We start from the raw sequence: 15408 nt of genomic DNA on the forward strand, positions 1-15408 counted from the left end.
TTGAGTTTATAAGGGAGCTGATGTAGCCAATTTTTTTTTTTAATTTCATCATTTTCCCACACCTTGTACCTTTAACTCACCTCTGCACCTGTGTCCCTCCAGGACTCCATACCATCTCCATGTTTAATTGGAGATCTGCAAAAGCTGGCATTTTGAAAAGTTTTCTCCTTATTACTTCAACACAGTTCAGTTTGTCCTCAACAAAAATTTCCTTTTGTAACAGAGAAACCAAAGCATACACATGAAAGTAAACTATCTGTTCTATGAAATGATTTTCCTGTTCCATTACCTCCACTGGAGTATGTTTCAGCCATTCAGATAGGAAATCCTTATCAAACTACTTTTAAAGATAACATAGAAATATCTTCCCACACTAGAATTGCAGTTTGCCAACATATGTTAGGCCATCCTCTTTACACAAGACAAGTTGATTTGCTTAAAGGAGGCATTATGCTTCTAGCAAGACTGTAACCAACTTCTCTTCTAGTTCCTAATGAAAATATTTACAGGTCAGATTAATTGTACTGTAATAACACATTCATTATTTCCATACCTTTCTATCCGATCCTCTAAAGGCTACCTGCAATGTCTTGGACTTTTTGCTAGGTTATCTGGGAGACAGAAGTGAAATGATTTTTCTATATTAACTTTCAATAAGTCAAGTTCAAAACCAAAATTAGTACAACCACAACACTGCGGAGTTCAGCATGGGCCAACACACCCTGCTTCTCAGCTGAGTACATTAGTCCAGCCAATCTCTGTGTCACAATGGGTAGAGCAGTTCTCATACTCAAACTAAATAATTTAAAGCTAGCTTGGGCATACTTACACTACACTACAGACTACAGTACAAACCTATGTTGCGACTTCACATAGGTTATCTCCAAAATACATAATGGCTGTTTACATGCACACATAATGGCATTTACATGCAGAAAGCAGTATTACAAGGACTGTCCTGTTTAAATCCCTTTCCTTGCTTCCACTTCATCTTATCACATACCTCCTTTGTCCTCAGTTTCAAACAGCCAGGAAATTCTTCCCTTTCTTACATGGACATTTGAACCTCTTTCTTCACAGTCATTCTTCTCAGCAACGCCACTAACTTATTTGGCTTTTGATCCCCAGCCCTCTGCATCTTCCTACAACTGACACTGCTGTACCACCCAAGCACCCACAGCTCCTCCTTTAAAGCTTTTCTAAAAAAGGATAATTGATTGTAAAGTCAATGCCCTGTGTTCAGTTTGGTCTGTTTCTAAAATCTGATCAGCTTAAAAAAAATCCACCAAAACACAGGCAAGATAAACTAGCAATAGCCCCCAGCGCACACTATGATTCAGCTGGCAGGCTACAGCAAAATGGCAGATCAAATTGCTATTTGGTCTTTTGTCTTTCTCCTCTTCATTCCTTCCCATTTTATCAGATAGGAATATAAATCTTAATCATTTGGGGTAAAGGGCTCTGAATCTAATTCAGTAAAACACAATGCTGCAGAATCTGGTAAAGATGTCACACTGATGCTTTTGTCATAGTGCATTTATTCCCAGCTTTATTCTGAGAAATTACCAACAGTCATCCTTCAGAACCTGTTCATTTTCAAAATAGAGTTCAAAAATTAAACACACACAAGGCAGACAGCAGTATTTTTAAGACAACACCAAACTAGGAATATCTCTAAAAGGAACTTTTATTACTGTATACCTCAGTTGTAACGTTGGGTAGGTAACAGCGCCAAATAAAAATTAAATTCAGAATCTGTTCATAACTGAGGGTAAAGACTTCTTTCTGATAGATTCCAAACAGGCTGCATTTTCTGTTTATTTTGAATAGGACTTACCAAGTTTTTGTGTGACTTTTAAGTACAATATTTATCAGGGCATTTGTTACAAACAAGTTGAGGCAAGACCAAAACAGTTCATTACACTTACCTCTGCAATTCATAGTGTGACATTTTTACCCTAAAAAAAAAAAGTCCTCTTCAGTCTCTTGTTGATCGTTGAATAGCCAGAAAATTCATAAATAATTTGTATAGAAAGCAGACCAGTCACCACTCAGAATGTACTGGATGGGTAATCCTGTCAGAGCTCTGTACTGTAAATAGTATTGCCCCATTCAATGGCAAATGAAATTACCATCATGATCAGCAGCAGCTACTGTATTTTACCAACTCAGTGGAACAGAACTAACAGTAACAGAGAAATCTGCTCTGGTCAAACTCTTTAAAACAGGTATATTGTAAGTAGTTGAATACGATTTTCAAACTAGCCATTTTAGTATCAAATAGTGCCTGTACTCAGTTTGTTATGTATTCTAACACTGCCCTCTTGTGACATAACACAGTTTTGCAAGCAGTCAGAAAGGATTTTTCCAAACCAAGATGAAAGCAAGGCTTTATCTATGAGATTCTAAATATGTGTGTTTGCCTTTTTAAAACATTTAAATCAGTACATGGAATGCTTCCTCTGATCATAATAGCAAATAATAGGTAATGTTAATATTTCTGATTATATGAATTCTCAACTTGGTCCTAATCAGTATTACTAACATTTTCTGTGAGAAATCACAGGTGTGTGTGTGAGTAAGCTAACGTACAGCAAGAATGTGTACGAATTAATACTTCACTAGCTACACTGAAATCTTGATCCATTAGTGCATTTAGATATAATTTCTAGTGCAAGACATGTAACTACATGCCTCTGTAGGAGCAAAGGCCATTAAGACATTCTTAGTAAGCACCAAGTGCACAATAACTTACTGCACTTTTAATGGGAGAAAGCTACCAAACACCAAAGGTGACTGCATAAAGTTAGCACATGGTAGCTGCTACACAATGCATTTACTCCCAGGCTTGCTGAAATTTAAGTTCCCCAGGTAGACAGATAAACACCTAGTAAAAGTGGGACTAACATATTTTCAATCAAGAGAATTGATTTTGCATATTTACTTTAACACTGTAGGCATCATCATATAATCATAGGATAATTCAAGCTGCAAGAAACCTCAGGAGGTCATCTAGTACAACCTCCTGCTCATCTTAAGTATTGAAAGATTATCAGTCATGTCTAAAGACTTTTTAACCAATAGGAACCTAACTACAAAGTTAGCTTCTCTCTTCCTAGAAAAGATGGCATAGTCCTGTACTTTTACTTGAGACTAAAAACTTCTAAACTTGTAAACTCAGGTAAACTTCTGTATCTCTTCTGCTCTGCTGGAAGTTTCTCATCAGCATTAGTGCCATTTATGGTATAATAGTAACAGCAGAGCAATTAATCATTACTATGACTTTGCAGAGGAAGCTTTGGCTCCTGGGTGCTGTTATTGGAAAATGTGCTCCGGGGTAGGTTACAAGCATCCCTACATTTTAAGCACTGGTCAATCATTCCTAGCTGGGAGCACAATGCTGGCAACTGAGTCCGTCAGGGCTGCCCCCCTATGGAGCTACACTGTATTTCCTCCATCATCTGGGTTTGTAGTGAGCACAGTAGGCAGGGAGTGCTAGCAAGTACGCCAAGCTCAAGAATGACCAGCAGCACCATGCCAACAAGGCAGTACAGGCAAGACTGGAACAGGACACCCAGGAGCTAAAGGCAGGACAAGGAGCAGGAGACCAAGAATGGACAAGGAGGGACATGGTATAAACACCAAGCTGGAGCAAAACCAGAGAAAATATTGGACTCAGATACTCTTCAGGAGTCCCCAACCACCAAACTTATCCAGCACTGGAATGGTAAATGCATGAGCTGCTATCCTTTTGGCAGTGAGGCTGTATCGTGTGGCAACTAGGCAGTGGTAAGAACTCCGTTCATTGTTCCTGTGAGAAGGAAATGCGAGGTTAAGAAATTACTGAAGAATATAATTTCTAGAACTACAACTACATGAATTGTAGTTCTGTAGTTTCCTATTGGCAGGAAAATGCAGTGAACATGAATAAGCAGAAAAAAACATTTACATTAGATTTCTTAAAAGGCTGAAGTGTTCCATCCTCCATCTAATGGAACAAATCAACACTCCAAACAGATTCGTAATTTAACTTCCACATCCAGAACACTTTTGTGGATCTATTTCTTCCTGATTCAGAAAAGAGCATTGGTCCTTAACAACAGTGTAGTGCCATCTTTTGGCAAACACCGGAAAATATTCCTGATTGCTTTAGACCTGCACAGAAAAAGGTCTCATAAAAGCCCAGTAGTGTTTCAAATTGTGACAATACCAATGACAGCCAGGCCATGCTGAGAATTGCTCAAATTAGGCTAATTATACTCTCAATCAGTCTCTACTTAGTATAGTGAAGAGGTTGCTAAAAATAATGATATGAAAGAAGTTCCTTTTGTATCTATCATTTTACCGTAAAAAGTAGAAAGACCCAGTGCTCAAAAACTGCCCTGACTTGTATTCTGACCCAATTTCACTGGTGATGCAGTGCTCAACAAAGTGAAAAACCCAATTTCTGCGAATCTTCTATGAGCAAGAAACCTTCCCCAATCAGCCAAACTTTGGGCAAAGAATACACCACCACCACCACCATTCCCCATGCATACTATATTCAATCAAGGTGGGAAAAAGGGGTACTGTTATACTTCAGGTCCTGGGTAGCTATACCACTCATGTGAAGGCACAATGAGTCACATGTCAGAGGTACAACCCCATGCTGAGCTACATGATGGGACAATCCCAGATCTTAAACATGGGAGCAGGGAATGGGACATGATGCCTTCCCAGAAGACTCAGCTCACAGCAGGAAGTACATGACTTGTCAGCTTGACATTAGATGACATGGGTGGGAGGCTCTCTCCAGGAGAAATATCTCATCCTTTTTTTTTGTATTTACTCTAAATTCCCAATTTTGTAAATCCAGGAGTGCCAAAATACTGAGAAATCGCTTGCAATTTGGGGGTGTCCTGGTTTCGGCTGGGATGGAGTTAATTCTCTTCTTAGTAGCTGGTACAGTGCTGTGTTCTGGATTTAGTGTGAGAATAATGTTGATAACACACTGATGTTTTTGTTGTTGCTAAGTAGCGCCTATCTTAAGTCAAGGATTTTTCACTTTCCCATGCTCTGCCAGCAAGCAGGTGTGCAAGAAGCTGGGAGGGAGCATAGCCAGGGCAGCTGACCCAAACTAGCCAAAGGGATATTCCACACCATGGAATGTCATGCTCAGTATATGAACAGGGGGTAGTTGGCCGGGAGGTGCGGATCGCGGCTCTGGCATTGGTCAGCGGGTGGTGAGCAACTGCATTGTGCATCACTGGGGTTTTTTTTTTCCTTTTTTTTCCCTCCTTTTTTTTTTGTTATATTCCTTTTCATTACTATTATTATTATATTTCATTATTGTTAGTATTATATTTTACTTAAGTTATTAAACTGTTCTTATCTCAACCCATGAGTTCTACCTTCTTTCCCGATTCTCCTCCCCATCCCACTGGGAGTGGGGGTGTGGGGGGGGAAGTGAGGGAGCAGCTGCGTGGTGCTTGGCTGCTGACTGGGGTTAAACCATGACAGGGGGGAATTTTACTTGTTCTTCTATTTCTTAACACTGAATAGATATTACCTCCAGGCTTCTGGTCTAACACAGCAGCAGTTCCAATACTCTGCTATTACTATAATACTTTCTCATTCTTGCAGTGGTGACTGCAGTATGCTGTCATCAGACTGCACTGTTGGTGGGTTTGGTTTGAACTTTTGGAACAAGGACTGAATTAAAATATTTCCAGGGAATGAATTAACAACTCTTAGATCTTTAGCTTAACTTCATATGGCACTATTAGAAAAGACAGAGGAGTCTTGTTTCATATTAAAATGTAGACCCCTTTTCAGAGCATTACATTTCAGTTTTCTTGAAATCAATGGCATGATTTGCCTCCATAGACAAAGGACAACTGAGACTAAAGGAGACTCAGAGAAACATGCTTGTGATAACACAACATATCTGTACGATATATGTCATCGTTATCTACCTCAGCATAAGTCATACCCTTTCTTTGTACTACTGACTGGATGGCTTCAATGAAAAAATCTATTTTACCTGGTGGTTGCTTGTATCAGAAACCTTCACATCCAGTGATCCTGTCAGAACAGCATACCAGTTCGTCCCAATATCACCCTGACGGAATACTGGAAAGATGAAATCTTGTAAATAAGAGCTATCTCTTTAAGTTTAGCAACATTAACAAACATTTTCCCTCATATTACTGTACTACTGTAGTCACTGCTGGCACTATAGAATTTGCCACATCAGACTACTTACTTACTATTACAGTAATACTTCCAATGACACTGGAAAGCACATATTTTAGTAAACTGGTCAATACACTACAGAAACAATGAAAGCACATAGAATTGCTTCACTCTTCTCCCCAGTTTGCTTCTCTTTTACTTCTTAGTTAATAAACAAAACAAACAAACAAACAAAAAGACTTTCTGAACAGTGTCCCTTTGAAATTCAGAATCTTCCAATGCAGACACAGCTCCCACTGACTTCAGTAAGAGTTCTGGCTGAGAAGCAACCGCAGGACTTTGATGTTCAGGCATTCCAACTGTGTGATTACAGAGCATCAGAATTTCTGTTACTCTAAGCAAACCCCATTGCTCTGTGCCCAAAGCATGCCAGATTTACCTGAGGGGTACCTGAGACTCTACTAAATACCACAGGTCTCCATCAGCTATTCCCCTGGTACAGCTCTGGGAACTCACACATTCCCATCACAGGACCACCACTTATTTCCATCTCAGCTTCATAGACCAAGCACAGCTGTCCACCTTCATCTGGTACACAGGCTGCCAGAGCAGGCACAGAGTTGTTGCAACCCACGGCAGTATGCAGCTCTGCAAATTCGTCTTGCGTTATCCAGAGTGACTGCAAACTACACGCTATCAGTGATATGCCTAGGTGATACACTTTTGCCCCTGACATCACAAAGCACATACAGGAGAGATCAATAATACATTTCGAGGCGAAGAATGAGGCTTAAGTGAAACGACTTCCTTCTAATCTTTCAACAAAACAGTGGCAGAGTCCTAAATCCAATAATGTGTGCCTTGTTACCATAGATTCACTACACACTGTATTTGTAGAGCAAGCAGCACTTTAGTCCTGCCTTCCCCCATGACTATGACTGTAAACATTTTTATGGCTGTACCACTGACTGTGCTCTCTCATCGATCTCCTAGAGACAATCCCAGCCTAACCCTCAATTTTATCTACCTAAAATAGATCAACATATGAAACTCTCTTACATGTGATTCCTTTTTCCAGATTTTCATAATACCCACAGAGACATATCTGCTGGAGAAGGTTTGGATGAAATTTCTCAAAAGCTTTCACTTCTTTCAGTCGTGTGAATATTATATCTACATCTTCACTGGAACGTTCCAAAGGTCTGCAAGAAAACAAAGGACAAAATTCTCAAGGGCTTCATCAGAGAAACATGCCCACCTGCATGCACCAAACTTACAAATGTTTGCATTAAATGTCGCACTATAAAATAAACCAATTAAAATGCATTTCACAGGTACATAATGAAACCCTTCCAAAACATCCTAACAACTGTCCATTATCAACTTGACCATGATTATTACCATTGCAACACAGGCAGTGTCCAGAAGCCCCATTTAGCACCAAAGTCTTGTTGTAGCAATTACTGTAAAAGTATATATGATGATACAGTCCTTATCCTAAAGAGCTTAGAATGATATATAGTTTTAAGTTTGTAAGGGAACATGAATAAACAGATGTCCAAACATACAAGAGGTCTGTGGAACTGATGCCCAGAATAGAAGTTCTCTATCTGGCTAAAAGAAAAGCTTTAGATATCAGCAGTAACTCCTATATCCACATCTCTCCTCTGCATTTTACTGGGTACAAACTAACTTGAGTGTTCTGTTTTCTCTTCTCACTTGCAAGCAAGAAAGACAACTTTAATAAGTACATTCTCTTTCACGCAGTTCCTGTCTCTTAATCTTGAACAAATTAAATATGTAAGCAAGAATCTTAACTCTTTATTGGTAAGGGTAAAGACTTTTAATCCAAATACTTAAAATATTTAAAATCTATGACAGTAACACCTTTTAAAAAACAAGATTTCAAGAAAAATAAAATTGTAGAACTCCCTCCAACAAAACAGCATGTAGACCAGCAGTTCAGCAGGTTCAGAAAACCACTACATATTTATGAAACTAAAGTGAATTAGCTCCATAACATTTTAAATGTGATTATCAAATGTTATGAATCTGCAGGTAAGCCAACCACTAGCTGACAGCATTAGAAAGAATCTTTCATAACAGACTAAATGCCTACCACTACGCACAGAAAGAAACATGGAATGTTCCTAGGAGATCATGCTGGATCAGATGCAGAAATCATTTATGTATAAAGGGGTACCAGAAAGATAGACAGTTGTCTATCAACAGTCAGTGATCATGAGACCTATCACTCACTCAAATGCTGCTAGTTAATTTTACTGACAAAAATGTTCTCTTAGCCAGTGGATGAGCTTCTAAATAAACAGAAGTCAGGTAGCTTACAATGAACAAAGACTAAGTTCACAAATACATATCTTTATCATCTTATTGTTACACACACAGTGTAAGCACTCCTCCCAACAGGATTTTTTTTGAAGATTCCTCTTTGGAATCAAAGATTTAAGGGATCCAAATCTTTGTCTCAGGGAAGAAGCCCAGATCCTACTCACATTGAATCTCTGTCTCTCATCTTTCTTAATAAATTAAGTCTAGGAGGGATTAAATCTCTATCCTCATTTATACTCCAACTTACCCTTATTAACTACAGATGAGAATAATAACTCCCTGGTGTATACAGTTGCTTCTACATCACAGTGACATCCTCTTACCACTTCCAACAACAAACAACTACAACAGCTCCCTTTTGAAGTATTTCAAGTAAGATTTTCACCCACTCCTTTTTTTTGACCGTGCACTAGCTGACACGTACTAATAAGCATTAACTCTCTTGTAAAAATCCTTTTAGGAAGATTAGGAGGTGCAGCTTGCAAACAGATTTAAAATCCATTTATACAAGATCCCTACCCAAACTACACTAGCACTTGGAACACTAACTCCCTTAATGTATGGACTCTCAAAATTAACAGCAAAACCTGACAAGGAAAAAAATGGAGATCATTCTCAGAATATCCCCTTTTCCTAGAAAAACTGTGTCTGAGACTGTTTCATTAATACAACTGCTCACAGCTGACACCGTTCAAGTCCATCAGTTCATTTGCATAGAATTGACTGTAGGATCTCAGTGTTTGGTGGTTTTAATTCTTTGATGCAGTTGGACAGGGAAAAAACAAACAGGGTTAGCAAAGAACATGCACCAGGTTGTATAAACTTAATCAACACTGTTCTCAGTGCTCTTTCTGAAACGTGAGTACAGAAATCTCTTCCACTTCTGGTCCTGTCAAATGGACAAGATCTGGGGGGATTTAATTCATAGACTGTGTAGCTTTTTTTCCTGAGAGTTGCTGAAGACTCAAGAGACAGGGTTTCCATCTAGTTCAGAAGAAGGTGAGAGCAGGGCTCACTTCCATTGATGTGGCAAGGAGTGGCTTGTGTCAGGTGGATGAACTGCAGGAAAAGCTCTTTCTTCTGACAAAACTGCTTCACGATCCCAGTAAAGTGAGTCACCATGGAAGGACAAGCACTCTCACAGGTAGCTGAGCCACGCTTTTCAGAGTTTTAAACATCAGCATAGCAGTGAGAAACCAAACTCCATATTTATTGGGAAAGACAAAGTCCTGTGTTCCTAGTGGCTTACTTTAGCAAGCAGCTGAGCTACAGAGCTTTGTATTAGCAGCAGTTACTTCCACTTAGAGTGCATGAAGTGGGCATTTGAAGGGGGACACGCAGACATGCTCTAAACAAAAAGAGGAATCCAAACTTCTAAGTAATATGCATAGCAGTAATCTGAATATTGTTATATTCCTTACAATGTTTCTTAATAATTCATTACTGCAAGCCATTTGTTTGAATAGCCTTTCTTCAAAATATACTGGGTTTAATATTACTGTGTGCAACTACATTTCCACAAATATTTTTACTGGGAGGGCACACATTTTGATCCAGCACATTTGGAAATGAAGCTAGAATTTGGGAGAGGCTTTCAGTGAATGATTTAACCATTAATCTATCTTAGAAAAGGTACCTTTGCCTCCAGCTGTGTTTAAAAAAAAAAAAAGCAGCAGCCAGCACAGAAACATGCAAGGAATCTTAAATGTATCCCAGAATAACAACTTATTAACATCTCTCAAATGAGACACACAGACAAACATCTAGTTTAAGATTTAGCTGTTTGGTTAAGATAATGAATAAGCATAAAAATGAACTAGGATACAAGTTGTTTGACAACAAAATGCCTTTGGATTTGATCAGAGCTCCTGGAAAATGTCCTCAATGTTTAGGAGTAAGGAATTAACTAATACTAGGTGTCCCAAGCTGAGATGGCCATTAGTCCTTACTAGGACATGGAATTTTGCCTGTGTAAAAACTCCAGATTGCAGTGTAACAGTAACAGTAGTAGCACTCAAACTCATTTGTATTAAGTGCTTATAATCTACAACGAGACCAGTTTCAAAGGATAGTTTTACTTAGTGAGAGAGCATGATGAGAATAATAAAATACCATGGTGTCAATTAACTGCTTTTCCACATGCCTGCAAAACTCAAAGTTTGACCACTTTCCACAAACTATCTTTTAATAAAATTATCATCATTGTAACTGTTGTCATCATCATTAATGTAACATTAATGAATCTATCTATGATGCTAGATTTTGTTTTCTATTTCCTACGTACAAGCTGCCTAGCATGGAACATCATCAATACAGGACAACATAAATTTACTTCCTCATTGCAGCTATCTTACTAAATTGCTGTAAACTTGGCTTTTTTAAAGCATCGTTTGGAATAGTATTTAAACAGCTAATATTATAATATATTCCTTCGAGCATAAATAATTAAACCTATTAATTAGAAAAGTACTACTAATGGCAGATGGAGAAGTATTCCAGCTTTAATATCACTGTAGTCACACTGATAGGAGGCAGTGGTATTAATCCAGAAAAAAACCATTCCCCAAACCAGGGAGATGGGCTGCAAAAGTCAACCCCAAGGAGGTGAATCTCCCTACACCCCCTACATGGCTCCAAAAGCCTCTGGACAGGCTTTTCCACAGACCGTATCAGAGCACCTGAAGTCACTCCTCTGTGATCACCACTGCTGTTCACTAGAGAGCAACCTAACTGAGCTTAGCCCTCCTCTGCTAAACTAGTGCTGGTGAGGATGTCCTTCTGTGCTGTTCTGTGACATTGATGCTGGTATGCTACTGAAGTGTCCCCTCACTGCTGATGCTGCAGAGTTATAACTTGGTATCTGTGAGCATAAGAAGTTAAAAAATGCATTTCAGTGAGACTTCAACTGCCACTGGATTTTCTGCTAAAGCTTCTGTCCTTTCCTAAGTGTACTCCTGTTTCTGAAAGCTCTAGCCCAATGTATGGAATAGGACCATAGATGAAGCTAAAAGTGTGAACAACTCTCTTAAATCAATTAAAATTCTTCAGCTCTCAACAGTTTAGTAGAGGTATGAGCTAGAGTAAAAGCATTTTAAGGCAAGGCCATCCTTCTTGTAGAAAATCTATGACTCTATCCAGTGAAGCACCCACTCCCTAGGCTGCCTCACCCAATTTAAAATAAATTTCAAGTAAAACAAACTGTGGAAGTGTTACATTTGTTTTCATCTTTTTTGCTTAAAAAACCAACTTCTTACTCCTTTTTCCCAACTTTTCAACATCTTTGTGGGGCTGCTGCTGCTATATCTCCATTTCCCTTTAAGTCTGCAGGGTACAAGCCCAGAAAGAGCTTTAGCAGCTGCTGTAATAACCACACTTCACTAACTGGCCCGGCAACCATAACTGAGTAGGTATCATGCCATGACCACAGCAAATGCCAGGACAAAACCATACAGGAGGACTGACTGATTTGGAAATGAAAAGTTCACGTTTAGTATCTCTTACCATGAAGTGATGGTGAGGGTGACGCATGGGTGACACTCCTACATTCCGCCCTCCAATCTTCAATTTAATATGATTGTCCCTAAATTTGTATCTCAACAGGGATACGAATCCCTGCGCTGACATCCTATTTCACTGTGGCCAAAATGAGGTGGGCACTTCCAGTGTTGCAAAGCAGGGCTACAAAATGATTAGGAAATAACAAAAAGCAAGAGTATTTAATTTATTTTCACTACCCTACAAGCCTTTCTGCTTTGTTTGACCACTGTATGCTTTATCGAGCTCCTTATTTATATTACTGATTTGCCCCTTCAGCGCATAGTAAGTCTTATCTGGCAGTAATGTTTTCACACAAGACGTCACCTATCTTCTCCTCCTGCTTCTTCAATACAACATCACAGCATACATATTCAAGTGACAGCATCAATGCTAGTTATACATCTCTATTCAGTTATGTCAATAAGGCTTCTTTAAAGGATATTTTACCCCTGATTTATTTGGTTGTGAAGATTTCAGGCATGTATTTTATGGAGATAAAACAATTTTCTTGACAATGTCTGCTTGACTATCTGTAAAAGGAGATTATAAAAAAACCTGCCAGAAGTGTATCTTCAAAAGGCTATTTCATATTTTTCAGCGCAAACTATTCAAGCTCAAAGTTTAAATACAGACAGAGAATAACTGCTACAATTCTTCTTTCTGTTCATGTGTAGCATATATAGCTTTATAAAAGAAAGTATTTTGATGGTGTTAAGATTAAATATTTGAATGTTTATGTATGCTATGAAAGGCTTGTTAACCTAGAAGAAAGGAACAAGTTGGAGTTTTTTGTTTTGTTTTTATCAAGTTTATCTAACTATAACCTACTACCTTCTCTTCTACCATATATGTCCTTTTTTTAGGTTCTTCCTCATCATTAGTTTGACACTTGAAAAAGAAAAAACAGAAGATATGTAGTTTTACTTTCTTCGCCAAGATGCCTCTAGAATTTTAAAATATTTCTATAATAACATCTGTTCAAAAATCCTGCTCTAACTGAATGAAAACACTGAAGTCCATTTCCTTCTCTTGCTCTTTTTAACTCTTTAAAAGGGCAATATTGCATTTCAGACAGCAATGAACAGCCTGTGAAGAATGAGCAGATATGATGTATTTCTTCCACTGGCAAGGTTGGTTGTAGCGTATCACACTACATAATAGACAAATAAAACTAGTTCATCTCTGGGTTAAAACTGAAGTATCTATTCAAAGATGCAAACGCAAACTCTATGAGCTGGAAAGTACCAGTAACCACTACCATGGACCATTTGGTGAATTTTAATAGTATTTTAAAGTATATTCTGCTTTGAAACATGAGCAAGGAGAGAACAGCAAGGAATGCCATTGAAACCAATAATTTCTCTATGCTCCCTGTACTTTCTCCTACCCTTTCCTGACATGCAGAAAAGCAAAGCAGTAGGATGCAGAAGAATACTAGTACCGACATACCATTTTCCCTTAGTGAGAGCAGGACAACACTGAAGCACCTCTCTCTTCCAGGCAATGCTGTAAGGCCCTTTGACTTTTAATTTCTCTTTGAGAAAGGAACGTTTAAGAGAGGGATACCAGTGACCTATCAAAGCACTTCAGACCTGTCGTAAGAGACTTAAATGCTAGATATAAATGAAGTTACTTTTAATCTGAAGTAATGTCCAGATAAGGGTTTACTTCCTTGGGGACAGAAGGCAATTAACTCTCCCCAAGAAGCACTTTGCACTTATTACAGTAGTATTACCAAATCCATGTTTTCGACATTCACATTTCAGTTCCTCTTTCCCTTGTTATGGGAAAAGCCTCATCATGAGGCTTTCAAACAATAATCAAACTACAATTCTTTTCTTTTGATTTCCATTTTATGAGACTTTGGGATTCCAGTTTTCACATTTCCTCTGACACACAGGAAATGAAATAAAATTTTATTTAAACCCTGTTCCCTAGGATTCTTATACATACAAATCATTCCAGAGTTTAAAAAAAAAAAGATGCAACACAAGTAAAACTGCTGATGTTTAGTTCCCAACAAATTACTACTGTCACCTACACTCAGAACCCCTGTGATAATCTTTCATGTCCTGCTATGCAAGGCACAAGAAATGCTGTAGATAATCCTGATCTATGCAGGTACCGATTGACCAGCCAGTTAAATGCGGACTGTCTGGCTGTCAGCTGCAGTCAGACAGAATTTGTAACAGTTGAGTCCTGTCTTCCTCAGTGAGGGCCAAAAGAATGCAAATATGGGGGACTCTCCTTTACCTACACACTCATCTCATCATTATATTACTCAATTATATTTGTGCCTTCAACTCAGTTTGGCCAATGCACTGAAAAATTATTGGAGGGTTAGACAGAGCAATCAAGTGCGCATCATTTATTTACATACCCTGCTCTACAAATTATGCATCCTTCAAACAGGTCAATTTTTAGATCTGTATAAACAGTGGAATGGCAAAAGACGTACCTATTAAGTAATGATATTCATAAAGATTTATCTCAAGTTAAAAATACACTACCTGAACAATACAGCTATAATAGGAAACAAAACATAAAAAGAATTTTTTTCACCTTCATATGCTTTTTAAGAAGAAAATACTTCAAGAGAAAAAATAAAATTGCAAGGAAATTTTCTCCTTTCATTTATGAAAATTTTTATGTATGGTGCATGCTTTGCAACCAAGGTCTGACTAAACCTTATTGAATAAACCTTCCAATTTTCATAAACATGAACTGGGGCTCAGGACAGTTAAAATTCCATTTGACAGAAGTAGCTCTGGATGAAATTACATTAACCAGCACTGTAGCTTCATAATAGACATTAAAAACACTTTAATAGGAAGACAGACTCTGAGATACATTGCAAATTAAATTTATAATTGAACAATATTGTCACAAAAGTGATGATATCCTTTGATTCAAACTCTGGCCACTGCCATCCACCAATACACTATACTAAATGCACCTTTACCCATTTAGGATCTGCATTGTTACAGATAATGAAAATTTAAAACTTAGAGCAACTACGAAATAACTTCTACAGATTTGCATTGACATACATTTTGACAACTGCTTAATTCAAAGATGAAGTGGAAACTCAGTGCAGAAAACATTCATTGAGGATACTGATAAAGCAGCAGTAGTAGTAAGTGATCACGCCAAATAGAGTGCAGAAAACACTAACAGAACAAAGGAAGCATCGTAAGAATTATGAGCTTGTTAAATGCAGCAAATTGTAAGATGCAGATGAAAACAGATGTCACACTGGATAAGAAAAATACTTAGATTTGAAAAATATCTGGTGGCCACCTGACTTTGAGGGCATGATTTCAATTAGCTGATTTGTTGGGTTTTTTA

At 38.2% G+C, this 15408-nt stretch overlaps 1 protein-coding gene across 3 annotated transcripts in view; it reads right to left on the minus strand.

The window, feature by feature from the left end:
• Window positions 1-15408, minus strand: part of RAPGEF4 (Rap guanine nucleotide exchange factor 4) — a 159767-nt gene that overhangs the window by 139251 nt on the left and 5108 nt on the right. For all 3 annotated transcript variants that reach the window (XM_050899624.1, XM_050899623.1, XM_050899622.1), the window contains exons 2-3: window positions 7234-7376; window positions 6023-6111 (exon numbers count right to left, since the gene is read on the minus strand). In XM_050899624.1, coding sequence (XP_050755581.1) covers window positions 6023-6111; window positions 7234-7376 — 232 coding nt within the window. The remainder of the gene's footprint in view (window positions 1-6022; window positions 6112-7233; window positions 7377-15408) is intronic.

The sequence above is a fragment of the Gymnogyps californianus genome, chromosome 7 (genome assembly GCF_018139145.2).
Source record: "Gymnogyps californianus isolate 813 chromosome 7, ASM1813914v2, whole genome shotgun sequence".
Classification (NCBI taxonomy): domain Eukaryota; kingdom Metazoa; phylum Chordata; class Aves; order Accipitriformes; family Cathartidae; genus Gymnogyps; species Gymnogyps californianus.